We start from the raw sequence: 25,860 nt of genomic DNA on the forward strand, positions 1-25,860 counted from the left end.
GAGGTACTCTCACCATTTTAACCGCTCCTTCCAGATCATTTATGTCGTTGACCTTGACGGATGGACTGGCGTAGACTGCGAGCGGCAGGTCGTTAGGTGACTTTGAGGTCTGCGCCCACAGCACTGACTGTGTCAGCACCTTGGACTTGGCGTTCATCGCCGCCCTGTGGACAGCAAAGCCTCCCGTTATGTCCAGTGGCGCAAGAGCATAGATGATACCTACTTATTGCAGTGCTAGCATTGACAAGTCTAAGTAACCCGAACCTTAATTTTATTAGCACAGCTGTTGAAGAAAAGACACATTTTGGGGCAGAAGTGCTCAGCCTTTTTCTTAGCCATCTACAGACGAGCACGGTCTGTGGGCCTCAAGCTACTTCCCTGTCTGTAGTTTATAGGCCTTAAGTTGTCAAATATCAATCGGGCCTCTTCACCGTCCTCGATTTGTTTAGCCTGCAACACGATCACTGTTTTCCGCATCACATACCTCCCCATGGTTTGACGATACGTTGCAAACATACCTCAATTGACACCCCAACTGTACAGCACCCCAATCGACCGATTCGTGCAATGTTCGGTGTTTATGTAATCACCTGAAGGAGGGAGTGTGCGTCAGGTTGAGACCCTCCCCCACGAGCGCAGCAAGAGAGACGCAGTCTTCCCAGAAGGTCAGGCACCCGTCTGGCTGTACCCCGGGTAGCTGAGCGGCCAGCAGGCCGAGGATGGTTTTGGCGTGCTGCTTGTCCTGTGTGTGGTCCACCATGTTCACGTACAGAAACGTGTGCACCTCAGACCTGGCCGGGTGGTCTGGGTTCGAGTCCACCAGGATGACCTGTACAAAGTTGAACAGAGAATGTCGTATTTATTTATTTATGTAATTATTTATTTGATTATTTAATTATTTATTAATTTATTTATGTATTTATGTATTTATTTATTCAATTATTTTTGTATTCATTTATTTATTTAAACTGGTTGTTTCAATACAGTCAATATTCTGTCTCTGAAAAGTATATGTAATACCTGTGTAATTTACTTTTTGAAAAAAGAGTTGACAACACAGGGCTGTTTTGTGATTCAAAAATCTGACTCCACATTTCTTCCCATGAGCCATGACTTGAAGCTCGAAGTCTACCGAGAGTAAACTGTCAGCTCACAAAAAGGGCCGTGTTTTGCACACTGGAATTGACTGATTTGTGTTCCTATGGATATGTAACCGACTTGAATTTTGTTCGGAAATTATTTTTCACTGAACAGTTCTGCAAGATTGATATCCCTTGCTTTGCGCAGGCAGCAGAACCAGGCAGACGTCTTCGTTTCTGAATTATATTTGTGCCATAGCTAAACTCAAAATCATTTAGAATTTACTTTAACGCCAGCGGGATGAAATGTTCAGTTTTCCAAACTGTTTCATTGTTACGAACATGATTTTGATTAATTGGGTATAATATAATGTCAAGTGCAAGCACCTATGGAGGCTAGGGTTGACAGCCTAAACACCCACGGATTTTTGTCTTGTCACGTTGCACGTGAAGTTTTTGTGAATCCACCCCAACTGGTGGACGGGTGAGCTGTCCCGGTCACTTTTACCTGAATTGTCACAGAGGACGGATGGAAGTTAAATAGAGTGAATGACTTGCCCAAGTGAGGTAAATATTCTTTGATGTTGTATAACCGATTTAGTTAAAGTATCGAATTATTAGTAGTGTTTATGTAAACTGGCCAACTCCATACATATGTATACAACATTGCCAGTTTACACGCCAGAGACTTAATATTGTCCTTGTCTTTATACGTCAGACAAAAGGGAGGAACCGAGAGGAACGAGTCCGGCAACCCCCAACGAGACAGTCTCCTTCGGCAGCGGAGAGCATGAGAGCATGACTGTAACATGGCGTCTACGTCTATCCATTGTCACTCGTCATACCAGCATGTCTACTGTCACCGTCTTCATCTCTGTCATCTACAATTGGTCCTCGTAAACATGAGTATCGCCATTATGCACATCGTCTTCATCTTTACCCTGTGTCATTCGTCGTCGTCGTCATCATCATGGAAGACTTAAATGTGGTAACGTGAGAAAATGAAGTATGCATGTGTGTGCGAGTAAAGGCCAGTTAGATAATTGATTTGTTGTGTGACCAGAATTGATAGTTGAATATTTTGCGTGTTGGTATTGGATGTATGTGCATGTATTGTGTAGTATTTGGATGCAAAGGACGAAAGTAAATTGTTAAACTGTTTTTCCCTTCTTGATTATTGTTATGAGTGAGGTCGAACCTGGAATAGAGAGTATGAGTGATTTGTGAGTACATCATACGTAAATTTATAAAAACCCATTCGTAACATTCATATAATAACCCAGAACGATCTGTGGCAGCCGTTTTTCTTTTTTGGGACGCCAAACATGATATTCCTCGTAGAGTTAGTTTTGTACGTCAAATAAATAGATAGGTACGAGGTATACATTTATTTCACAAATATACAAAGCAGAAAATGTCAATAAATAAATGTCACATACCTTAACACCATACTGGTCCGCGTCTTTCCAGATGTTTCTCTTGCTGTACCCTCCTGCACCAATCACCACCACCGTCTTTCCTGCCATCAAAAACGTCTGCGACCTACGGAAGAACATTATACGTTATTTGCGTGTTTGACCAAAATATGACATTTTACACAGATCGAGACAGTCATTGTTCTCCGAGACCGCGCTAGCGGTCGAGGTGAACAATGACTGTCGAGATCTGTGTAAAATGTCATATTTTGGTCAAACACGCAAATAACATTTATGTATCGATCGAATTCCTTTCAGGTACTATGACTTTGTTGTTGTTTTGACGATTGAACGAGCACACACACACATGCATGCAATCCACATGTATGCAATCAAACACATAAGCTTCATATTTGGGCGTTTCAGGTTGACCGAAACTTCAAAGGAACTACAAAACACACGTCATGTACTCACTTTGTTGTTGTTTTGACATTGAACAGCACACACACATGCAATCAAACACATGACGTTTTTTTTTTTTAGTTCCTTTGAAGTTTCGGTCAACCTGAAAAGCCAAATTATAAAGTTTTGTCGGCCTCTGACGTCACATGACTCAAAGAAGGGAAATCCAATCTCCAATCGATACATTGTACATTGCTGTAAAAGGATAAAGAAAGCTTTTGTGATAGTTCAAAATGAGGTGTCGTTTTAGGGCTATCTTATTTCAATTTTATTTCAATTTTATTTCACTTGGACGTGACTGGTTTATATCGCCTCCTTCATGTTTTGGAACATTTAAAGAAAATTATTTTTCAAGTTTAAATCAGTACAAACAAACATCTGGATTTCCATCAAAACACAATGTCAGCCAGATATGAGAGACTGACTTTGACAAGAATGTTGTGAAAAGACGTCAGGCAGACAACCCGCCCTTCACGCCAGCAACAGCATAGCTAAAGCTGCTCAAAAACAGTCATTAACACAATGATGAAAACACCATGTGAAGTTACTGACGTTTTTAAAGCTGCCAATGTTTTATATCATAACCATTGAAAACACTGACAGCAGCTGCCTCTACAAAAGCAAAATTAAACACTGTCTTTATTTTCAGCTAGAATCTGCACAGGATTAAGGGTGTATCCTTCAGTGTCTGCCACTCAGTCAACATAGAAACCACCTCAGTCATTACGCACTGGCGGGGGGGGGGGGGGGGGGGGGGGGTTAAAATGCGACATGGGGATGTGGAATCAGAGTAAGCAAAGGCACTTATTTTGCAGAGTATAAGGTTTCATAATTTTTCTATAATTAATTTTTCTCAATTTGCCCAAGGATTTAAAAGGTGTCATCTTGCGGATTTGTAAACTTTAGGAACAAAACTACCCAAAACCGTTAAAACATTTTCCGAGGTATTTTTCAAGGGGTTATTTCCCGGCCAAAAGGACTATCAGCCTCTAGACTAGATAACCAACCTGTCAATCATTGTGTGAAGAAACGTGCGCGTGGCCTGTCCCTGTCGGTGGGGCTGCATGGTCTCAAACACAGTCGCGTGATACAGGCAGTCGTGCGCATTGACCTCAATCACCACGGGCACTATGTCGCCCTTCATCTCCGTCAGGATCAAGTCAATTCCTAAACAAAATTCATATGGCAATGGTAGGAACTATCAAAGGGCACGTCAGGTCAACACACAAATCATGCTTTACAGCAGAGCACATCCTGCAGGCTTGTCCATACCACAGTGCTCTGAGGGACACCATATGACCAGAGGAGACAGCGCTACAAAAGAAGCTATACGGCACCAGAGAGGACTTGGAGAGGACAGCACGTTTCGCCCTGCAGTCCGGACTGACGATTTAACAGCGAACGACAAGAAGATGTTTCACAGAAAGCTTCAGGATAGTTCAAAATGCACCTGTGCGCAGTTGTTGGCTGTAATCTAGGTTGCATGTGTCCGTGCACATAATTATGAGTGGATGATTTTTATTTCCAAGGCAGTGTCCAGATTTAGAGGCAGACATCCAAAATAACAGAAACGGAATTATCTTCATTCATGCTGATGTTTAACTCCACATTTCATTGAGCGGGTATATAACAACGTTAGGTTTGATTGGACAGCACTGAGCTGACCAGATCAACAAGGATGCACATACCCACTAGTTCAGTCTGACTTCCATGGCCTCCTCTCTCTTGTGACGTCAGACCCCTCTCCTGCTGCATTAGCTCCGTCATCAGTCTCTCGCTGCTGTGACGCAAGGAGCGGCGGATGTTGCGCTGCTGACGCACGTCCGTCACCCCCCACTGCTGCAACGTCAGCTCCAGGGAGGCGGGGGCCGTGTTCACTCTGCCGATGGGCTTGCTGTCCTCGTTGACGGCACATACCACCTGTGTGATGAATAAAGAACAGTCAGGCCCAAGGTACACGACACAGTTAAGTTGGATGGAGCTGGTTAATTGTGCGAAACAGTGGCATATGTGACCCTCCACCACGAAATGAGTCGCATGTCACCTCGCGCGGTTATGCGCTAGGCTTAATATAAGTCCGGGGAGTGTCTGGTAACAGTGTGAGGGTCACCTTAGTCACAGGCTTATAACTCAAACAGTTTTCGTTTTTTTCTAAAACGGTTTTCACCACTGGATTGAGCATAAAACACTCTTTATGAAAATGTAAACAAGAAGGGCAAAGCCCATACGACTCACATGCTTGACCTTGACATGACCTTGACCTTCAGGGTCAAGGTCAAATAACTAAACCTAGCAATGACATCATACACTAAGAACTGCTTTACACATTTTTCCTACCAAAATACATGTGACCTTGACCCAAGGTCAAGGTCATCCAAGGTCATGCAACACAAAGCTGTTAATTCAAGACATAGGAAGTACAATGGTGCTTATTGGCTCTTTCTACCATGAGATATGGTCACTTTTAGTGGTTCACTACCTTATTTTTGTCACATTTCATAAGGGTCAAAGTGACCTTGACCTTGATCATATGTGACCAAATGTGTCTCATGATGAAAGCATAACATGTGCCCCACATAATTTTTAAGTTTGAAACAGTTATCTTCCATAGTTCAGGGTCAAGGTCACTTCAAAATATGTATACAATCCAACTTTGAAGAGCTCCTGTGACCTTGACCTTGAAGCAAGGTAAACCAAACTGGTATCAAAAGATGGGGCTTACTTTGCCCTATATATCATATATAGGTGAGGTATTGAATCTCAAAAACTTCAGAGAAAATGGGAAAATGTGAAAAATAGCTGTTTTTTAGGCAACATTTATGGCCCCTGCGACCTTGACCTTGAAGCAAGGTCAAGATGCTATGTATGTTTTTTGGGGCCTTGTCATCATACACCATCTTGTCAAATTTGGTACTGATAGACTGAATAGTGTCCAAGAAATATCCAACGTTAAAGTTTTCCGGACGGACGTCCGGACGGACGGACGGACGTCCGGACGGACGGACGGACGGACGGACGACTCGGGTGAGTACATAGACTCACTTTTGCTTCGCATGTGAGTCAAAAATATGAAAATCATGCAAAGGTGACATGCGACTCATGTCGTGGTGGAGGGTCACATATATGCGACCGTTAAGCCTTTTACAATTGATTTAAACAAGATTTTATTAAGGAAATACAGGGTGGCGTGTATATGCGATATAAACATTTGTGACCACATAACAAGCTAAGCTTATATTAAGTGTGGTTATAAATATGTACATCTAGATAGGAAATGTTATTTCACGTTATGTCAAGGTCAGAGAATCGCTTATACCCTTATTAGAAATGTAAGACAGACAAGATACAATGTTTACAAAAAAGAGGAACAAATACAGCAAAATAATCAGAGGATGTGACAGAGGACGGGAAGGGATTTAACTTTATTTTTCAGCAATATCGGGGAGATATAAGTCGGTAAGGTGGGTATACATGGGGGGGTCAGAGAGACGATGACTGTCACAGACTTGCCTATTCAATGTTCCTGCAGCTGCAATAATTTCATCCAAAATGTTGTCCAAACTAATTAAGCTGAGATTAGTCATGTGAATGCACAGAACAACCTTTAAGAAAGATTCACTCAAACTTGACCTTCAGTAAAAGCGTAAAACAACATGACCTGCCAATAATCAAATACTGGATCATTAACATGGTGACCACAGGGCAATCAAAATCTATCCCTTAACCTTAGGCCAAAAAAAAAAAAAATAGTCTGTTTACGGTAACCCGACCGACCCTATTTTTTTCGCGCGACCCTAGACTTTTTTTGGGCATTTGGTAAAAAAACAAAAAAAAAACAACATCTTTTGGTTTTTTGGCAAAATGACGTAAAAATGTTTTTTTACAAAAAAAAAAAAAAAAAAAAAACCCCGACCTACCGACCCTATTTTTTTGGCCTATGTTACCGTAAACAGACCTATTTTTTTTTGGCCTTATAAAACTATGTACCTTTTCGAATATTTCAATGTTTTCGGTAAAACGTAGGTTTGGCAGACCAAACAATAAACATTGTACATTTTGATGATCATTCGGTAATGTGTGTATTGTTAGTCTTCGGACATCATCGTAATTACTACAAAATAATAAATAATGTTCAACATCATATCATCATTTAAATCGCTCATTTCTAATCTTAAAGGCACAGTAAGCCTCCCGTAAACAATCACAGATACGGTCAGGCTTTTACACACAGTACAAACACCCTTTCATTTAAACACTCACCGATTGAGAACATCCTAGGTGCCCTCCGTAAAGAGCGAACAATTTTTAAAGAATTTATTTTTGCGTGGTTTATCTTACCCCTGAGCCATCGTGATCCAGTTTCCCTTTTTCACAATGTAGTCGTCAGTTAGTCATTTGAATGCGACTCGTGTGAGCTTATCTACAATAGCACGTTTTTATGCACGAAACAAACGGCTGTGGTTCACAAGAACTCTAGTGATGGCTTTTGACTGTTGAGAGGAACGGCGATATGCATAAACCGTCGTCTGCTACGACCCTTGCGTGACCCTGCTTCCGGGCTTTTCTTTTTTCAAACTTTCACAACTTCGAATTGTACTGATCTTGTCTTGATGAAAAAAGAATTCTTTTATGATTAAAGAATGTTTGTGTAACAAGCTGTCAATTTATTATTTAGATTTTAAAAGTTAGGTCTAGCGCAAAAACGCACCACGGTCCAAAAACATTCTGATAATCATCGATCCACGGCTATGGCCAGTTTACATCGATAGAATGAGACCCGAAGGGAAGTAACTCATTTTTGACCTGAGTTCAGGATGGGTCCAAAAAGTGTTCGAGACAATCTGCAAAATTAATTCTTTAAAAATTGCTCGCTCTTTACGTAGGGCACCTAGGATGTTCCCGTTTGGTGAGCGTTCAAATGGAAGGGTGTTTGTACTGTGTGTAAATGCCTGACAGTATCTGTGATGGTTTACGGGAGGCTTACTGCCCGGGCGTGATTTCCGGTATTGAATATTCATAACAGCCGTCCAGCACCAAAACGAGGCACCATTGTTGTAGAGGAGCCAGTCCACGAAAATAAATTCTTTGAAAATTTCTCACGCTCGACAGAAAGCAGCCAGGATGTTCCCGTTCGGTGAGCGTTCAAATGGAAGTATGCTTGTACTGTTTGTAGACGCTCGGGGAGCTCTGTGATGGTTTACGGGAGGCTTACTGTGCCTTTAATCTGTAGTGTATAATTCCGTCTTTTCTTTTGCCATAATAATATTGAGGAGGAACTGTCTGAACGACCTAGAAAATGTTTAAACTGGCTAATTGATTTTGTTGATTTGATATTATCTGGTAGAGAATTCCATGTTCGGGTAGTGCTGAAAACAAATGACTTGTTATACAATTCAGTTCTGTGTGGTGGTACGACCCGTTCAAGTGGGTTTCGTCTGTGATAGGGGTTCACAGTCGAGACAAGAGGAGGCAATAAATCAGCCACGTTCTGTGAACATTTCCCATGTATCATTTTGTGATACAAAATTAATTTATGTCTTTCCCGTCTTAGTTTTAAACTACTGAAGCCTGATTCGTCATATAATTTTTAGTGGCCTCGAGGTGGAGCTGTTCCAAAATGTTTGATAAACCTTCTGTACAACTGTTCCAGACGACATCGGCGTAATCAAAGTGTGGTAATACGTAGGATTTATACATAATTTCTAAAGATTTTCAACTAAACCTGTGCTTATAAAATTTCAAATAGTTAATCAATAACATTACTTTACTTGCAATACTGTTAATATGAACATTCCACTTACAATCATTTTGTAAAACAACGCCCAAGTGTTTGTGGTGGGCAGTGTCCTGAACATCAATGTCATTAAATGTCAAACAATCAAAATTACTATCACGTCGTTTAAAGGTGGTCGTCTAAATTTTCACTTTTTTCCAATAATCTTATGGTTAGATTTCGCTAAAAAGTTATTTCAGATGATGAATGAACTATGGGGCAAAAAGTTACAGAATTTTTTTTATATGTAAACAAAGTTTTTATTTTTTGGGAGCGTGACTCACGCTTCCAATGTTTACTTTTCTGTTTTCTGAGACCATGTGCTTTACTAAAAATATCGACCAATCAAATTATTAGCGGCGCATGCGCAAAGAGTCATTAATTTTACGGTCCAAAGATGTCTGCCATCTTGCGCCAGTTACGTAAAAAGCAAAATTGTGATCGATCAGGGCGGCATAGGTCTGAATGTGTACATTTGGGGGACCAGAAACAACCCTGAGATGCAGCGAAGTTGGAATTAGGCGCCAAATTCAACCGGCAAGTGGCAAAAACACTATGATGCTCATTGAAAGTTACGTCGGGGGTGTGTTCAAAGTACTTTTGGCAAAATCGCAAGCAGGACAAAGCCCTGGGAGTTTTTGCTGTGGAAGAGCATGCTGAAACGGAATGTAAGTATACTTTTTGACATTACACCCAACCTTTTCTTTGATCTTCCATTAACTTTACTTGTATATTTGAATTCAATTTTCAAACCTAGTTATTACGTTTCACAGTTCTGAAACAAAGCTTTTACGTGTACATTACCATTTCACTGTAGGCTGAAAGGGCGCGTCCGAACATTTCATACTCAAAGGCGGTTTGAAATCGTAAACCGGGCTTACTTTTAGATCTGGTTTTTACATTATGTATTCCTCCACACGTTTTCCTTTTCTCAGCTAGTGTCGTGTCGTGGTGTGTGTCGTGGGAAAGGGAGGGGGGAGGGGAGTTGCATTTTCAGTGGCCGATTCTACTTCGGACAGATCAAGCTCATCCAGATGAATAGAACTAAAATGTCACATTTGTTTTAGAATCTATAGATCTGTTCTTAGTTTTTACGGTATGGCTTCAGCTACATTCCGTCTGCGTGTGCCTTACACGAACGACTGTTGGAAAAAAAAGATTCTCTTCAGAGATTCATGATACTATTCAGTTTTAACCACCACGTTTTTACATTGTGTGATTAAATGATAAGGTGACGTGCATCTTCACGCAGTCGCGCGCGCGTGTGTGTGTAAGGGGGGGATATGTCTGTCTGTGCCCTGTGACTTCAACATAAATTGTGTGTATTCAACAGTAACGTTGCACATTGCAGATCTGTGCGCCAGGAATGTGGACAAGAAAGCCGCAGTTTGAGCAAAGATCCAACGGTAAGCTATTTTATTCGAAAGCTGTTTTATTCGAAGACAGCGAGTCCGTTTGTAAGCAAGCTTTTATGATGTTCCTGCATACAACCTTCATCGATGCTACAGGGATACGTGTTTCAAGTTTTTAACATTGAAACTGTGTGTGTGTATACGTGTACGTGTGTGTGTGTGGGAGAGAGAGAGAGAGAGAGAGAGAGAGAGAGAGAGAGAGAGAGAGAGAGAGAGAGAGAGAGAGAGACTGTGTGTGTGTGTGTGTGTGTGTGTGTGTGTGTGTGTGTGTGTGTGTGTGTGTGTTCGCTCTGAAAAAACGAGAACACGCAAAAATAAACATCGTATTTGGTCAAGGTATCAGAAATATTTAGTATATGCAGCTAGCTGCATATTTTGCTGATGGTGAAGGGTAACATTTTTTTTTCTCATAGCCTTTATTCATCAAGCTGACAGTGACAACATAATTAGGCAACACAGACAAATTAAATAGCATATCCACAATTACTATAACAACAAATGCAAGCGAACCAATAGTTGCAACAAACTTCAGGCTAAATAACATCAAAAAGAAAGGACCAGGGGAAAAAGAGAGATCACACGTATCTAAGAAAACAACGGTAACCATTTGTATGTCCGAATGTATCATTAAAACCACGATATCCACATCTTGCCTGTTCTTAGTGTCATGCAATCATGAGTAGCAAGTGGTGTAAAAATTGAGAGACACAGAAAGGCACAGTCGTTCCCATGAAAACTTTTGGCTCACCATCTCAGATTTAGACAAGATTGTACATGAACAAAGACTTAGATTCGACAACCTGGCTGCTTCATGCGCAAAGTGATAATTTATTTTGATGTGTTATCATCACAGATTCCTGCTTGTGTTCGTTCACAAATCAGTCAATAAAAACCAATCACAAACTGCACCCAGGCTGATTAGTTGATGTGTTTAGCGATGGTCTTTTCAGGCCTGGTCTGTTCTGAGACTGTAAATCGAATAGTTTACTCGGGAAGGACTGAACCTTTCACATCAATATTCAACAAAAACCAACAAAACGTTTGAATAACACGTACGAGAAGGGGGGGAAAATTAATTTGTGTGCTTTTGTTATCAGGGGAGGGAACCATCTAATCCGAGCAAAATTACCTCCCTTGATTTTTCTTACGCGATACATGTGCAAAGTGAATAAAAAGTGCATCAGTCACAAACAAATACAACTATTTAGCAGGATCAATTGATGCATATATGAATGTTGATCTATTCAGAATAATAAATAATGTCCCGGCTGATACTCCCTGCTAAATTATCATTGATATCCCGTTGCGATATAACCTTCGTGGTTGAAAACGACGTTAAACACCAAATAAAGAAAGATCATTGATATTTGTGTTCCCTATGCACAGCGTTTGTTTTTCGGTTGTTGTTGTTTTGGTTCATGTAACGTTTCAGGCGTATTCTCAATACATTTAGAGAACTGTTATGGAAGCCTGAAGATCAAAGACAAAAATGTAATTACCGTAAAATGTAAAAAAGAAAACGGTTTTTCCAATAGCTCCTGCCATTCTGATTGTGGACTTTAGAAGACAAATATACCTGCAGCCCGATTACTTGAAATGTGGCATCGGTATTAAGTGTGTGTGTGTGTGTGTGTGTGTGTGTGTGTGTGTGTGTGTGTGTGTGTGTGTGTTTTGATGCAGCTGCAGAAGTAAAGAAGCTAATGTCTTGCAATATTTTCAGAAATGATCGCTTTATGTTATGTTTTACTACAGAACTGAAGGAGCAATGGTTAAGAGTGAGGGGGTAGGTATGCAATATACAAGTGGGTAGATTTGTGAACCATCTGTGTGCCCGCTAGGTGGAAGACGTCCATGGCATCCATATAAGAATACATCGCTGCTCTGCCGATTCAGGATGAAGTCATGTCCAAGCCATTGTCCTGCAAGAAAAAAACACGTCATTTTTAGTCCATATATGCATTTCCGTGACTAAGCTTTGGTTTAATCATCGGCCTGATATTGATGACCTAGAAGCAATAGATTTGTTATAAAAAACAATTAAAAAAAAAGTAAATTAATTCTTTCATTCTTGTATTTATCAATGTATTTATTCTTTTCTTCTTTTTTTTTCTTGGGTGGTGGTGGAGGTTGGGAGGGGTGTGTGTGTGTTGTAATTATTTGTTTTCAAACCCTTCGGACAGATACTGATGCGCCGGAGACATAGCAGAATTTTTCGGGAATGCATAATCTTGCGATCAGATGTGTAAGATGGTGATTGTTCTACACTACTCGTCATAAAAAAAACCTTTACAGATGCGTTTGAGGGCAGATCTTTATGATGAGGCCGTTTATCGTAAAACCAATTATATGACTGGAAAGGCCTTTTATGCCCCTAACTTATTCAGAAAACAGATTGAGTTTACATGACGTATTGTCGATACAGTGAAACCTACAACACACACACACCCCCAAATCAAATTCGCAAAATGAAGGTTCCCGCGTTAAAATTGACAACAAATCAGAACTGCTAAAACAAAACATGTTTAGCATGTTCTTAGACAAAACAATCAAATTTGCATTCAAATCAGTAAGTTTTGTTCACATATCTTGTCTAACATGGACGCTATGGCATGCTGAGCGGTGTAGGTGTCAATCCTCTCAGCAGGCATAAAAGGCAGTTTTTGAAGACGTTCTCTTTCTCACGTTTTAGCGGGTAATGAGACAAAAAATGGTACATTTGAGTAACTCGCTAACGCATTGCCTTCAAACTTTCGGAAAGTTGTGCTAACACATGTTGTAAAGTACTTTCGGAATTTCAAGTAATTTGAGACATTAGGTCTGCTGTTATTTGTCATGTCAGAAACAGTTCTTAAATTGACGATAGGTTTTTGCTGAATCATTGAACAAATTTTATTTGTTGAAATCTTCAAGAACAATGACAGATGCGCCACATACTCAAATTTCATGTACATATTTTATCAGACATGGGTGGTATGAGGATTTCAACGCGAAAGTAGTTTTTTAAAGTTGACTCATTCAGAGCGCTGAGCGCAAATGTCGGCCTACGCATAGCAAAGCTCACTGCCGACACGCTTAACTGATCAATGGCTCTTGAAAAAGCATTTTCCAAAAATGTGTGTGCGTTTTAACAAGTGCGCTTTGAACAGCCATAGGTGAAACTGTATTAAATTTAAGGGTAAATTGAAGCTTTCATTTTTCTAAATGCATGCTAATTCTAATGGTTTTTTTCTGTTCAATCGGACAGGGTAGATTTAAAACTCTTTCTGGGATGTCGCATTAAATTTGTATTAAATTTAAGGGTAAATTGAAGCTTTCATTTTTCTAAATGCATGCTAATTCTAATGGTTTTTTTCTGTTCAATCGGACAGGGTAGATTTAAAACTCTTTCTGGGATGTCGCATAACAGTAGAACTAATACCTCACATGACTTGAGATTTCGTGTGTACTTTACGACATGTGTTAACACAAATCTCCGAAAGTGTGAAGGCAATGCGTTTGCGAGTTACTCAAATGTACCATTCTTTGTCTTATTACCCGCTAAAATGGCTTCAAAAACTGCCTTTTATGCCTGCTGAGAGTATTGACACCTACACCGCTTAGCCTGCCATAGCGTTCATGTTAGACAAGATATGTGAACAACACATACTGATTTGGATGCAGATTTGATTGTGTGAGCAAGAGTGACCCTGTTTGTTGTTTTATTATCTCAAATTGAAGAACAACTCATTTGTTGCCCACACAAATTGATTTGGTTCAGCTGTTGTGCCTAGCAGTGTTGTTTTTTCCATTTTGAAGATGACTGGGTGACAGGGTGACCCCCCAAAAATGCAACCCTCAAAAATGCTAATAACTTCTACATCTGTTGACCGAATCACATTATATTTGGGGGACATAAACTTCAGCTACCGTGACACTTTCACAAAGGGGAAATTTTGTAGATCAAATGGTCAGACTTTTGTGCTATTTCAAAAAAAGTTGCCAAGATGTGGAAGGGTCATGGATAGGCTGAAGTTTATGTCCCCCAAATATAAAGTGATTCGGTCAACAGATGTAGAAGTTATTAGCATTTTTGAGGGTTGCATTTTTGGGGGGTCACCCTGTAGTTGCCAAAAAATCAGTCTGACTGGGCCATTTCTACTGAATTTCCAGGATGTTGTTATAACATTTAAAGATTAATAACTGAAACAGGACACATTTCTAAAGATTTCATATAACGATTATCCGCCCTATCCGGACACGCCCATCACTTTTCAGGTTGTTGTTTTTTCATCATAATTTAAATGCATAATTACGGCACATCATAGTCGAGTCATGTATAACGTATGGCGATTAACAGCAGTGTGCTAACATTTTTGAAACTGTTTCAGATTTTTAAGTACTATTTTTGTAATTACAGGTCTTTGACGGGTGGTTAGGCCTAAAAAAAAAAAAGGTGTGGTTACGGTAACCCGACCTACCCTATTTTTAGGGGCCGACCCTATAACTTTTTATTACATTTGTCAAAAAACAACACAAAAAAACAAGAAAACGAGCGCAGAAAACGCAATGAAAGCGAAAGCGCCTGAGTCGCACACTTATTTCCCTGTCAAGCAGGTTTAATTTGTACACATTAGGAAAAAAAAGTTTAAAAAAAAAGTGATTGCCTACCTTCCTACCCTATTTTTATTGGCTATGTTACCGTAACCACACCTATTTTTTTTTTTGCCTTATCAACCTCCCTTCCCCTATCTTGGTAGTGGTGACAAACACACCTGGAAGGACATGTGGCTGCACTTGAAGTAGGCTCCTCTGGGAAGGATCCTCTGTTAATGTTGCAGGCCATGCCCAAAACCGGGGATGGGAGCCGCTCAGCAATTGACAGGACCAGCTCCCCCGCGGTCATCTCGTTAATCATGTTCTGACCAACACAGTTAGAAGTCCTATTGTCATGAAATAATGTAATGCATTCAAATTTGTATCCATTTTATCTGTTTTAATAGATGTAGTATTATGAAACAAGTGGCATGTAGATATAATTATAAGCCATGCGCACTTGACCGGCATTCATGAAACTTTGTGGAATTATCATCCCATATCTCAGGCCAATGTACACCAAATTTGAAGTAAGTTGTAGAAGTAATTCATGAGTTATCAGCATTTTTTTTTTTTTTTTTTTTTTGGGGGGGGGGGGAGGGTTACTTTGTACATGTTTGTGTGTGTGCTTTATGCATTCAGATGTATACATATGTAAGAGTGTATGCATTAAATAAGTTGGTATATAATTAAAATTCTTTTGTTAATAAATTGTGTCTCGACTGATTGATGGGATTGTCGATTTTGTAAGTATCCTTTTAAACAGCAAACGGAAGTATAGTGTGTCACCACTCTCTCTCTCTCTCTCTCTCTCTTTCTCTCTCTCATATGCACACACACACACACACACACACACACACACACACACACACACACGCATTTACAATATACAGCCCATACTTGAATAACTGAGATTAACATAAGCACTCAAGCAATAACAGAGAGAAGAAATCTTCAAACCATTACATTTGTAACTACACAAACTCACTGTAAGACTAAGAGACTGGATCTTTCTTCCCGATAACTCTTGGCGGCAGCTTCTTGAGTAGCTGTCCGCATGCGGACTCTCTGTGTCCCCGATTGCGCTGACAAACAATGTAACACTGCCGCACCTGCTGGCCCTGCTCTGCCTCTTCTGACCGGTGGAGACAATGCTTAGCTCAGAGTTGAGACATGAGATAAGCGTACTGTGTTCGACCTGAGTATCGAAATGGACAGCTTTTACAGAAAAAAAAGAAACAACAAAACAAAAGTGTTAAAAGACACAGTCTAAGAAATGGACAAACGGTTATACTTGACGGACATGAATCATAAGTGAATAAAATACGTGGCTTATACCTACCATGCAATACAGTACAGTATTAGTTTATTTACGCCATAAGGGGCAAATGTATAATGAGCTACACGTTTGGCATTTTTAAGAACTATAAATGCATACATGAATCGTCTAAAACATGATCAGGTATAAGAAAACAAACACGTACAGATACTCCGATTCACACAATCACTCGTACTACCACGTGAATGTCACACACACGCACGCACGCGCGCACGCACGTACGTACACACACACATGCACACACACAGACGCACACACACACACACATCCATTCGCACGCACATTTTACACATACAAACAAACACGCACATTTTACACACATACGGCACACACATAGACATAAGAAATACAAAATTAACAAGAGGCGAAGCCTTCAAGGCTCACGTAAGAAATCGACAAACAGTAACACAAACTCAATCACTCCGTCACACACGTACCTAAAGTGTGGATGGTTACCTAAGAGGCGGCACTGGGTGTAGTGCCTTTCTAGTGCACTTGCACTACAACAGCACTGGGTGCAGTACTCGCTCCGGCATCGAAGAATTTTGCACTAAAAAATGCACAAAATTTGACCTATTTCGTCGCCTATAGAGGACGGAAAGAATGTCATTTTGAACATTGTTATGACATTCTTTCCGTCAAAAAAAAGTCAATTTAACGGTGTTAAATGAAGCGACCATCCACACAATTAGGTTGCCATCCAGAGTTTAGGTTGCCATCCACGTGTGGATGGTTGCCTTATGGTGATTTAGGCAACCAAACCTGTGGAAACGGGGGTACACACACACACACACACACACACACACACACACACACACACACACACACACACACACACAGAGAGAAAGAGCATAGGTGAAACTGTGCAAGAAAGCGAGACACTAGATCTAGATCTGTCTGTCTGCATGTAGCCTACTTACACTAACTTACAGGGACACGACTGCCAACTAGTCTCGGCCCGCTCAAAAAAACAATGACCGAGACTTTCAGTAATTCCTTCGCGTGACGTCAAACCCTCTTACGTCATAATGTGACGTCAATGTAATGTGACGTCTTCAAATGTTAGAGTTTCTACCACATACATGAGTTGTTCTTCAGTACTGGTGACAGAAAGGGGGAAAAGTGGTCAAAATTCAAATCTCTAGTTTTGTTTTTGAAATATAGCTTTTCATCAAGCAGAAATACTGTAGTATCTGATGTACATAAGAAAAAAATCACTGGTTCACATGGTTCTTACATAATCTAACTTTTAAAACTGGTTTTTGTGTGTCTGTGTGTATGTTTGTATGATGACGATAGGACCCGAAACGGCTGCACGGACTGAGAAAGGAATTGCAGAGAATGTTCTTTGCCACTCGAGTCGTGTCATAGGGTACTTTTGGAATAGTAAATTTGAAAGGATTCTTTAACAAGAAGAGCAAACGCTCGATCGAGTCACTTTCGCAGTTCTGAATATTATATGAGGCATCAGATGGACAGGAAGAAATTGCTATTCACAGCACAATGAGTCACGTTCACATAAAATTTGAGCCCGGTCACTTTTATAGTTTCCGAGAAAAGCCCAACGTTAAGTTGTGTGTTGCCGAACAGAAAAGGCTAGTTATCTCCCTTGTTTTTCTGATAACGTTCGTAAAAGGCTACAGATGTAAATACTTTGACGTAAAGAATAATCCTACAAAGTTTCAATCACATCCGATGAACTTTGTCAAAGATATAAAATGTCTAATTTTTCCTTTGACGCTGACCTGTGACCTTGAAAAAGGTCAAAGGTCAACGAAACCATCGTTAAAGTGTAGAGGTCATTGGAGGTCACGACTAAACAAAATATGAGCCCGATCGCTTTGATAGTTTCCGAGAAAAGTCCAACGTTAAGGTGGTGTCTACGGACGGCCGGCCGGACGGCCGGCCGGACAGACTAACACTGACCGATTACATAGAGTCACATTTTCTCAAGTGACTCAAAAACGGCGGAAAACATTATATACCCTGTGAGCTATCGAGGATCCTCCCCGTCTGGGCTGTCGAAACACAGTCTTGTTAAAAGACGTTTTCAAAAGATACACTCGAAGCACTTGTGGCGAAGTTATGTTGCCAAATCATCAAAGATCAACATTTCACTACACGGATCGATGCACACAGTCGAAATAGATGTGACTTTCACACGACCGAAGACTACTTACTAGCAGACTAGCAGACGACAAGATCTAAATATCTAGATCAGTGTAAGAGCAATCCGTTGAAGAACAGTTACTCCGCTTATTCGTCTTCAGTTAAGCTTATTTCCCCTGCCATAAGTTTCCTTGCAGATCTGCAGTCGCGTAGTGAACTGAACTAGTGTCATCGGAAGATTCTTCTCAGTCAATGATCAAAGCACAGTAAGTTCTATGCTGACAAAAGTCACTTTAGGAAAACACGACCATTGACTTCATTTATGAGCCCAAAGGTAACAATATCGACAAGAATGTACGCATTTGACATTAAATGAAACATTCATAGACAGTTTCCAACTCACCAGATCTGCCAAAGAGCCGTCATTCGTGAAAAAAACGATGATTTTAATCAGACAGGTATCGGAAACAATCTCTTGGTCACCTGCGTTATTCCTTCCGAGGCGACGGGACGGCGCCACATTTGTTTGTTTATGGCTGTTTATCGCGAAACAACACAGTTGAAATTTGTGTGTAAAATACCACAAATGTGTGGTGAATCAGTTCGTCATCTGCGTTGCGATGGTAATTCAGTCAGATTGGAGTTACTTTGAATCGAAGGCGAGGGTAACCTGCGTTATTTGTGTGACGGCGTGAACACATTTGATTGCAATATTTTATACAGAAAGTAAATTTCAATGATTCTGTCTCAGACTTGTAGATCTGTTATGCAGTGTTTTGGTAGTGTATTTGCTTTTCTGCTATGAAGCTCATTTGGAGTGATACGCTGATCGAAGTGGGGTACCCTATGTGTGACATCAGCCGTATGCAGATTGTGACGTCTGCTTCTCGTTTCTAGGGCTGATCAGTGTTCAACAGAGACAAGTGCAAAGAAGTAATAAGAAATTTAATAACTCTGTACTTTCAAAAACATGCACATAATCACTCTCGCAGACATCAATCTTCTTCTCTTAGAATCTTCAAATGTAAGTCTTATAGATTATGATTTTGCTAGTGTGATTTCAAACACACGTGGAAACATTGTCTTTCTTCTTCTTATTTCGTTGACGTTTGGTATCGATGAGCGGAACGTATTTCTTTTTCTCGTTGAAAATGTATCTTGGTTTACACAGATGAAGTCATGAATGTGGGTTAATGTTTACACTTGGGGACGTTGGTGGTTTCTTTCGTAGTTACTGCTGACGTTGCCCTCCCCCACAGTGTCCACTCGACATCAATTACACGAGCATCGTGCACCCATGTACACTTACACCTTCTGCAACACACACGTGCAATATCTGTTATTATCAAGTATGATTTCAATCGATATCATTCAATTTGTTTCTCTAAAACAAACACAGAAACAAAAGTTCACAGACTGACACAAACACATGGAAAAATGAACAATACCTGTGTTTTCCTGTGAATCAATAATGTTAAAAGGTACTAGCGTGTTTTACCTGCGGTTAGTGGACCTTTGGAGTTTGCAAGAATGTAAAAACCCGTCCATGGAAGGTGAAACTACGCCAGTGCTATCTACGTGGCTTCATTGACTGCTGCCATCTTGGAGTCAATGCAAACGGTCAGAGCATCGCATCCTAGCAACCTCAACTGAATATCATTCATGTACACATTCGCTGCACAATACGATGGCACGCTGTTTCCTTTTGCTTTCCTCGTTTATATTTCTTTCAATGAAGACAAACAAATTCTTGCCTTGTACGCTGCGATAGTTTTGGAATAATGGCGCGAGCGTTGACGTCATATGTATACAGTGTCGTCATGACGTAGTCTCGGTCACTTAACTTCGTTTTGTGTACGCGACTACCTTCTACCTTGGAGTCTCGATTAATATGAGAGAGGGAGACGATACACGAATTACATTCGTCACACAGATTACGCCTCAGAACACTCTCGCATTTCACAAAGACAACAATAATTTGCAACATTTCAAGAACAGCATCAGTTTTATTAGATACTATTTCAACAAAAACAGCACAAACACGACTATTATCAACAACACAGAACGGGAGGTAAGTCTTCAAAGACGCACCAAGTGTGCGTTCCCGTTTTTGGACGCCATTTTTGCTAGCATTTTCACAGTACATCTTAATATTTCCAGATCTATTGAATGATTTTGGTATTTTCTTTGATTGTGCCGATTCTTCTATCTCTCTGGCATGTACTGGGTGCTTTGTGACCAGTTTCTCCCCTAGACTGTTTTGAACAATGCGTCCGTGTGAGCTGACCCCCACTTGTGACCAGTAGCAAAGAACAACTCACATACATACGCACAGACAGACAAAAGTTAGCATCGCATAGGCTACACTTACGTGAGCCAAAAACCAGCTGCATTCTAAGATTCGACCGGAGAAGCTAGATCTCCGATTCAACTGATTCAGTTAGATCTGTAGTTGTTAGTCTTGCAGGAAAATCAATGGCGATTCTGACATCGGTGTTGCGGGTACTAGACTAGTCTACGTAAACTCATTAAAAATGAAAGCACACAAATCAAGGACTCTTGTTGGAAAATACAATTGTTTTTGATTCCGATCCTTATTTTGTAGTCGAAATATTTTGTGTGTGCAGAAATACAAATTTAGATCGATTGCAAGCGTTTTAGATTTCATTGTCAGTGTACGTGTGTCACTGTGTCGGAACTGTGCCTCTCGAAACATTGAGTTAGTGTTAGACCTATGCTTTTGCTTTATTTTTATGATGACTCCTTAATTCCTGAACCGAATCATTAAGCAGAGCCTCTTTGTAAACCGCCATCAAACATAAAGTACCGTAATGTGCAATGCTGTAAGCGTAAAACTGACTTTTGGGAGGTTCCCTGAAATGCGTCAACTCGGCTAAGATTTGATATCTACGAATGACGAACACAGTACGTGAACAGAGCAAACACATTGCTTGAAACTGTTTTGGTGCATTATGAAGCCTTGTTGGCAGCCACTTAAAAGTCTTTACGACAAGAATGTATTGCATAATTGATAAAAAGAACTTACCAGAGAACTTTCGTCAAGGCAGCGGCTGCTCACCGCTAGGAATTCTGGGTGGTTAAGCACTTTGAAAACTTCCGGTTTACATTATGTTCGAAATAAGGATATCCTACTACGATTATGTTCCAAATAAGGATATCCTACTACGATGGAATACATCAATGAATTTTCAAACGGCTACACTTGCTCCGTCCTTTCTGATCGGAGGGGGGTGTTTTTTTGAAAGTGTTAGTGAATGGATTAAACATTATAGCGGTCAAATCTCAATTTCTGTGAGAAAATGTAGACGAGGACCTTTAAAGTTTAACAGCTCAGTTTTTTTATTATTAAATTTTACCTTCCAGTCATTGGCCCATATACCTAATTCCTGTAAATCCGAGTTCAAAATGTCTTTACGCAATTGGGAATAGTTCATTGACAGGTACATGCTTGTGTCATCTGCGAACAATTTTACAGTGGATTGAACATTTAAGACAATATCGTTTATATACATATCAAAAACAATAGTGGCCCCAGCACAGATCCCTGGGGAACTCCAGCTGATACGGTCTGTGGGGCCGACATGTGTCCTTTTACAACAACACTCTGTAATCGATCATTTAAATAACTTCATTGTACAAATTAGAGGCCATTGGCATAAGAGGACGCTTATTATGATAAGCGTCCTCTTATGCCAATGGCCTCTAGATAGATAGATAGATAGATAATTTATTGCCAAGTGTACAATACATGAATGAACATAAAAAATACACGAGGAAAGCAGCTTGCTGTGTGATAAAAACAAAAATAAATAGCATTCATACATCTCTGGCGCATAGCATCATACATACATGGGTAAGACAATTTGGTATCACAGTAACTAATACATACACTATACAGACATGGTGAGAACTATGAAACTCTAAGAGCTATCGGAACCACAATAAAAGTACGCAGAATAAGATAGGATCCCCCCCCCCCCCCCCACTATCAACTACTGTAAGAACTGAACATGTTCCATACTGATAAGATGTACCTCTAAAACAGCACATAAAAATAAACTCTTCCAACGCATCACAGTGGTTAAAGAACGACTAAAACTACTAATTTGTACAATAGGCCTTATATATATATTAAAAAAATGGCTTGTGTTGGGAGTCCCTTATCAGCAGCTATACATATAGATCATTGTAGGTGTAGAGTAACTGGTTTACAGTCGAGTCACCTGGTATGAATCCAGATTGCACAGGCGTTATTATGTTATTATGTTATTCAGCTTCACAAAATTAAAAATATGGTTGTGGACACACTTTTCAAACACTTTCCCCACACTGGCACACAGCTTATGTAGAGGTTACATGCCGAGTCTCAGTGATTATTAAAAATAATGGTCGAAGTTAGCGGATCATGAAAAATGCGAGCTTCAGCGAGCTTTTTCATGACCGCGAACTGAGACCATTATTTTTAATAATCACTGAGACGAGGTGTGTAACCTCTTTATTCCTCCTTTCTTCAGTTATTCAAAGAAAACAGGAGTTTTTGTGCGAAAGTTTGATCGAATCCGAATCACTCAACCAGTCAACCTGCGCAGGCGATCGACTAATGCGCGGTTGTATAGTTCCGTGCAAATCATTCCATTCTGTTTACACTTCTTGTCAGTTTCCCTGTTTTGGACTAAAATCAAGTACACAGATATGCTGTTATTCTGCTGTGGCGGTAAAGGCAGATATTGTGTGTTCTTTTTAGGTTTTAGTATCGCTTAAGATAATGTTCTTTCGTCAAATGGGACTAGCAGACGAACATTTGCACCCGTGTTCCAACGTTAATTACTGTATGAAGTTCAGTTTTCTGGGGAAAATAGTGTATGAAACCGCTTTATTTTGTTTAAATTGATGAGATGTGTGCATTTGGTTGCGTGTGATCTGTTTATAAAATGAAATATTGTTAAAAACTGACCGTCGGATTGCAGTCAGTGTTGTCGAAGAAACTGCATTAAAAGAAGGGGAACTACTCTTGTCGCTAGAGTATGAGTTACTTGCCTTGGGAATTTGCTTGTGATGAACGGTTTGTGCACGGCAGATCTAGATTCAGAAAACAACAGAACTCATGGATTTTATATGGAGATTCATGTGTTCAGGCCTGTAGTTGTTAATTTAAATGCGGTATGTTTGTATCGTTTGCTCCAGAAATGTATACTTCGTACATTAAAGCGTTCGGAACTTTTCAGTCGCAAAAGTAGTACCGAAACAGAACAGCTTCTCAACCCATTGCACTATCGAGGATTCAGGCTGTTGCTGGGTCGTTATTTGTTTGGTTGCTGGGTCATTATCGAAAAATAACTACCCCTACAAGTTTGCAGAGGTAAAGAAGCAGAGGGGGGAATACATATCAGATATCAGATGTTTTTGAATGCGCAATGGTTTGCAGAGTATGTTTAGCGCTTAGCGTCGTACTGCTTTCCGAAGGAAGACTGAGAAATCAGCCCGAATTTCTATGTGAGTAACCTAACACTGGCAATGTCAATGTGATGCAGTAGCTGGAAAGCAGTACTAATACTAGCCCAGAGTTGCAGGCACTAGGTCAACCCCACCTGCCCCTTGTTACCCCCACCCCCATACTTCGCTGCCAGCCAGCCAGCCAGCAGCGGTCACTGAGTGCAGACTTTGGAGAGTACATATGAAAGAGGTCAGCTGTGCAGGATTAAGAGCAGTGCTGAACAAGTTCTTGCTCAAATAAAACCATTACCATGTAACTGTTTCCAACGAGTTAATGTAACTATGTTGATATCATTGTAAGAGCATGAGCGAATTGCTTTATAATCTTGAACTTTAGCATTGTAAATTCATTGCTCACTATTTTTATTTAGTGGCATTTAAGCCTCCAATTTTGCACGTAGGCATTCTCTCATCATTTTTGTCGATTAAATGTCTAAATGACTTTATTTTGCTTAAGTTTGGAGCTCAATCTATCAATTATATTCACGACAAATATTCTTTAAGTACAGGGACTTGCATCAAAAATAAGTAAAATATGCTACTTGACTGTGAATGTGATGAATTTACAATGCTAAACTGAGGCTTTAGCAAAGTTCAAGATTACATGTTCTGACTTCTGCGTCTGCTCACCTTAATCTAAATCACACACCACGTTAGTAGGGTAACGATCTAGCACACTAAAAAACACTGGGTTTCCTATAAATACCAAGGTCAGCCAGTAGTGTTACTAGTAATACTAGTTAGCACATGGATTTGAACACAACGCGAGGCATACTGATTGTGCAACATTACACAGAAAAAAAGATATCATAGCTTTACACGTGATAATGAATTGCAGTATACTACATCATAATTTTCATATTGATACAGTGATAGTAATAATTATGATAATTTAAGATTTGTGTGTGTCATGATTTCATCTTAATTCTTATGATGTGTACCAACTACAATAGCTTTCAAATCGATCAATAAGTGAATAAAATCAAAATTAATTTTTTCTTGTTTGCCTCTTTACAGCTCCCAAGGGCCACATGAGACTCACACCTGGAAGTTTGTTTGCCAACACTGTGTATGCCAGTCAAATCTGTTGAAACGCCACAACCACAGCCTCAACCACAGCTTCGGAAACTACCCGTAAGTGTATGGTTTAATTGTACAAACAGTGGACCCCTCTTTTAAAGAACCCCCAGTATGTCAGATTTCCTATTAAGTATTAGACATCCTCTCCTGTCTGAAAAAAATCTAAATAGAGAAATCAGGTCTAAAAAAGGGGTTCCACTGTCATGTGTTTGACTTTGTTTTCTGTGTACACAGTCTACAATTACTTCTTCTGCGTTTGTGGGCTAAACATTTTACGTGTATGACCGTTTTTACCCCGCCATTTAGACAGCCATACGCCACTTTCGGAGGAAGCATGCTGGGCAGTTTCGTGTTTCTATTATTACCCACCGAACTCTGTATAGATTACAGGATCTTTTTGGTGCGCACTTGGTCTTGTGCTTGCGTGTACACACGAAGGGGGATAAGGCACTAGCAGGGCTGCACATAAGTTGATCGGGAGATCGGGAAAATATCCACCTGAAATCACCAGGCGCTGCCTGGATTTGAACCCACAACCCTCCGCTTTGGAGGCCGGTGTCGTTCCACCAAGCCATTGCGCCCGTCAGTCTACAATTACATTTACAAGCTGTACCTATTTTGCAGGAGTGCAGTTTTACAGCTACAAGACAACCATGTTGTTGTTACAGGTGTTCTGTAGCTCAGTCACGATTCTATTTCTATCATTTATCAACAGTTTGGATGATATTATGAATTTATTACTACAAAAAAAAATAAGTATTTAACTTAAAAAAACAAGAAGGGAAAGTTGTTGGAACGTTGTTATTGACAATTTTACGTTACATATGTTGACCCAACGGTCTTTTAAGCGCAGAGTCAAACAATAAACAAGAACTTAGCTTGGCTGATTTACTTGTCTGTGGCTGTGCACTTAAAAGACCGTTGGGTCGACATATTTGTGACAACAACTTACCTTTATGGTTTCCCATAAATCCATTTATGTTCTGAATTTGTTTGTGCTAACAACCCAAGGGAGACAACCACTTCACACAATCATACTATGAAACAAGCCAACACTGTGATTGCGAATGTTGTCGCTGGATCTACCCAGCGACTGCATTTTTGA

The 25,860-nt window shown here is 40.1% G+C and overlaps 1 protein-coding gene and 3 long non-coding RNA genes across 5 annotated transcripts in view; 2 read left to right on the top strand and 2 right to left on the bottom strand.

The window, feature by feature from the left end:
- The window catches only part of LOC138947142 (carnosine synthase 1-like), a 46,998-nt gene that overhangs the window by 2,268 nt on the left and 18,870 nt on the right, over positions 1-25,860 (bottom strand). Inside the window, exons 6-10 of the mRNA XM_070318592.1 lie at positions 4,645-4,876; positions 3,964-4,123; positions 2,519-2,621; positions 591-829; positions 14-164 (exon numbers count right to left, since the gene is read on the bottom strand). Of these exons, the coding sequence (XP_070174693.1) occupies positions 14-164; positions 591-829; positions 2,519-2,621; positions 3,964-4,123; positions 4,645-4,876 (885 nt within the window). The remainder of the gene's footprint in view (positions 1-13; positions 165-590; positions 830-2,518; positions 2,622-3,963; positions 4,124-4,644; positions 4,877-25,860) is intronic.
- Positions 1,414-2,240, top strand: LOC138947148 (uncharacterized). The gene is made up of 2 exons (XR_011449567.1): positions 1,414-1,646; positions 1,798-2,240. It is a non-coding gene; the product is annotated as an uncharacterized lncRNA (long non-coding RNA).
- On the top strand, positions 9,119-12,398 carry LOC138947147 (uncharacterized). Of its 2 annotated transcripts, XR_011449566.1 has the most exons (3): positions 9,119-9,397; positions 10,081-10,135; positions 12,322-12,398. It is a non-coding gene; the product is annotated as an uncharacterized lncRNA (long non-coding RNA). The 2 variants fall into 2 exon arrangements; XR_011449565.1 differs by lacking the exon at positions 9,119-9,397 and having other exon boundaries at positions 9,691-10,135.
- Positions 10,539-16,311, bottom strand: LOC138947145 (uncharacterized). The gene is made up of 3 exons (XR_011449563.1): positions 15,702-16,311; positions 14,893-15,038; positions 10,539-12,060 (listed from the first exon to the last, which is right to left on the bottom strand). It is a non-coding gene; the product is annotated as an uncharacterized lncRNA (long non-coding RNA).

Source organism: Littorina saxatilis, linkage group LG14 (assembly GCF_037325665.1).
Source record: "Littorina saxatilis isolate snail1 linkage group LG14, US_GU_Lsax_2.0, whole genome shotgun sequence".
NCBI lineage: Eukaryota > Metazoa > Mollusca > Gastropoda > Littorinimorpha > Littorinidae > Littorina > Littorina saxatilis.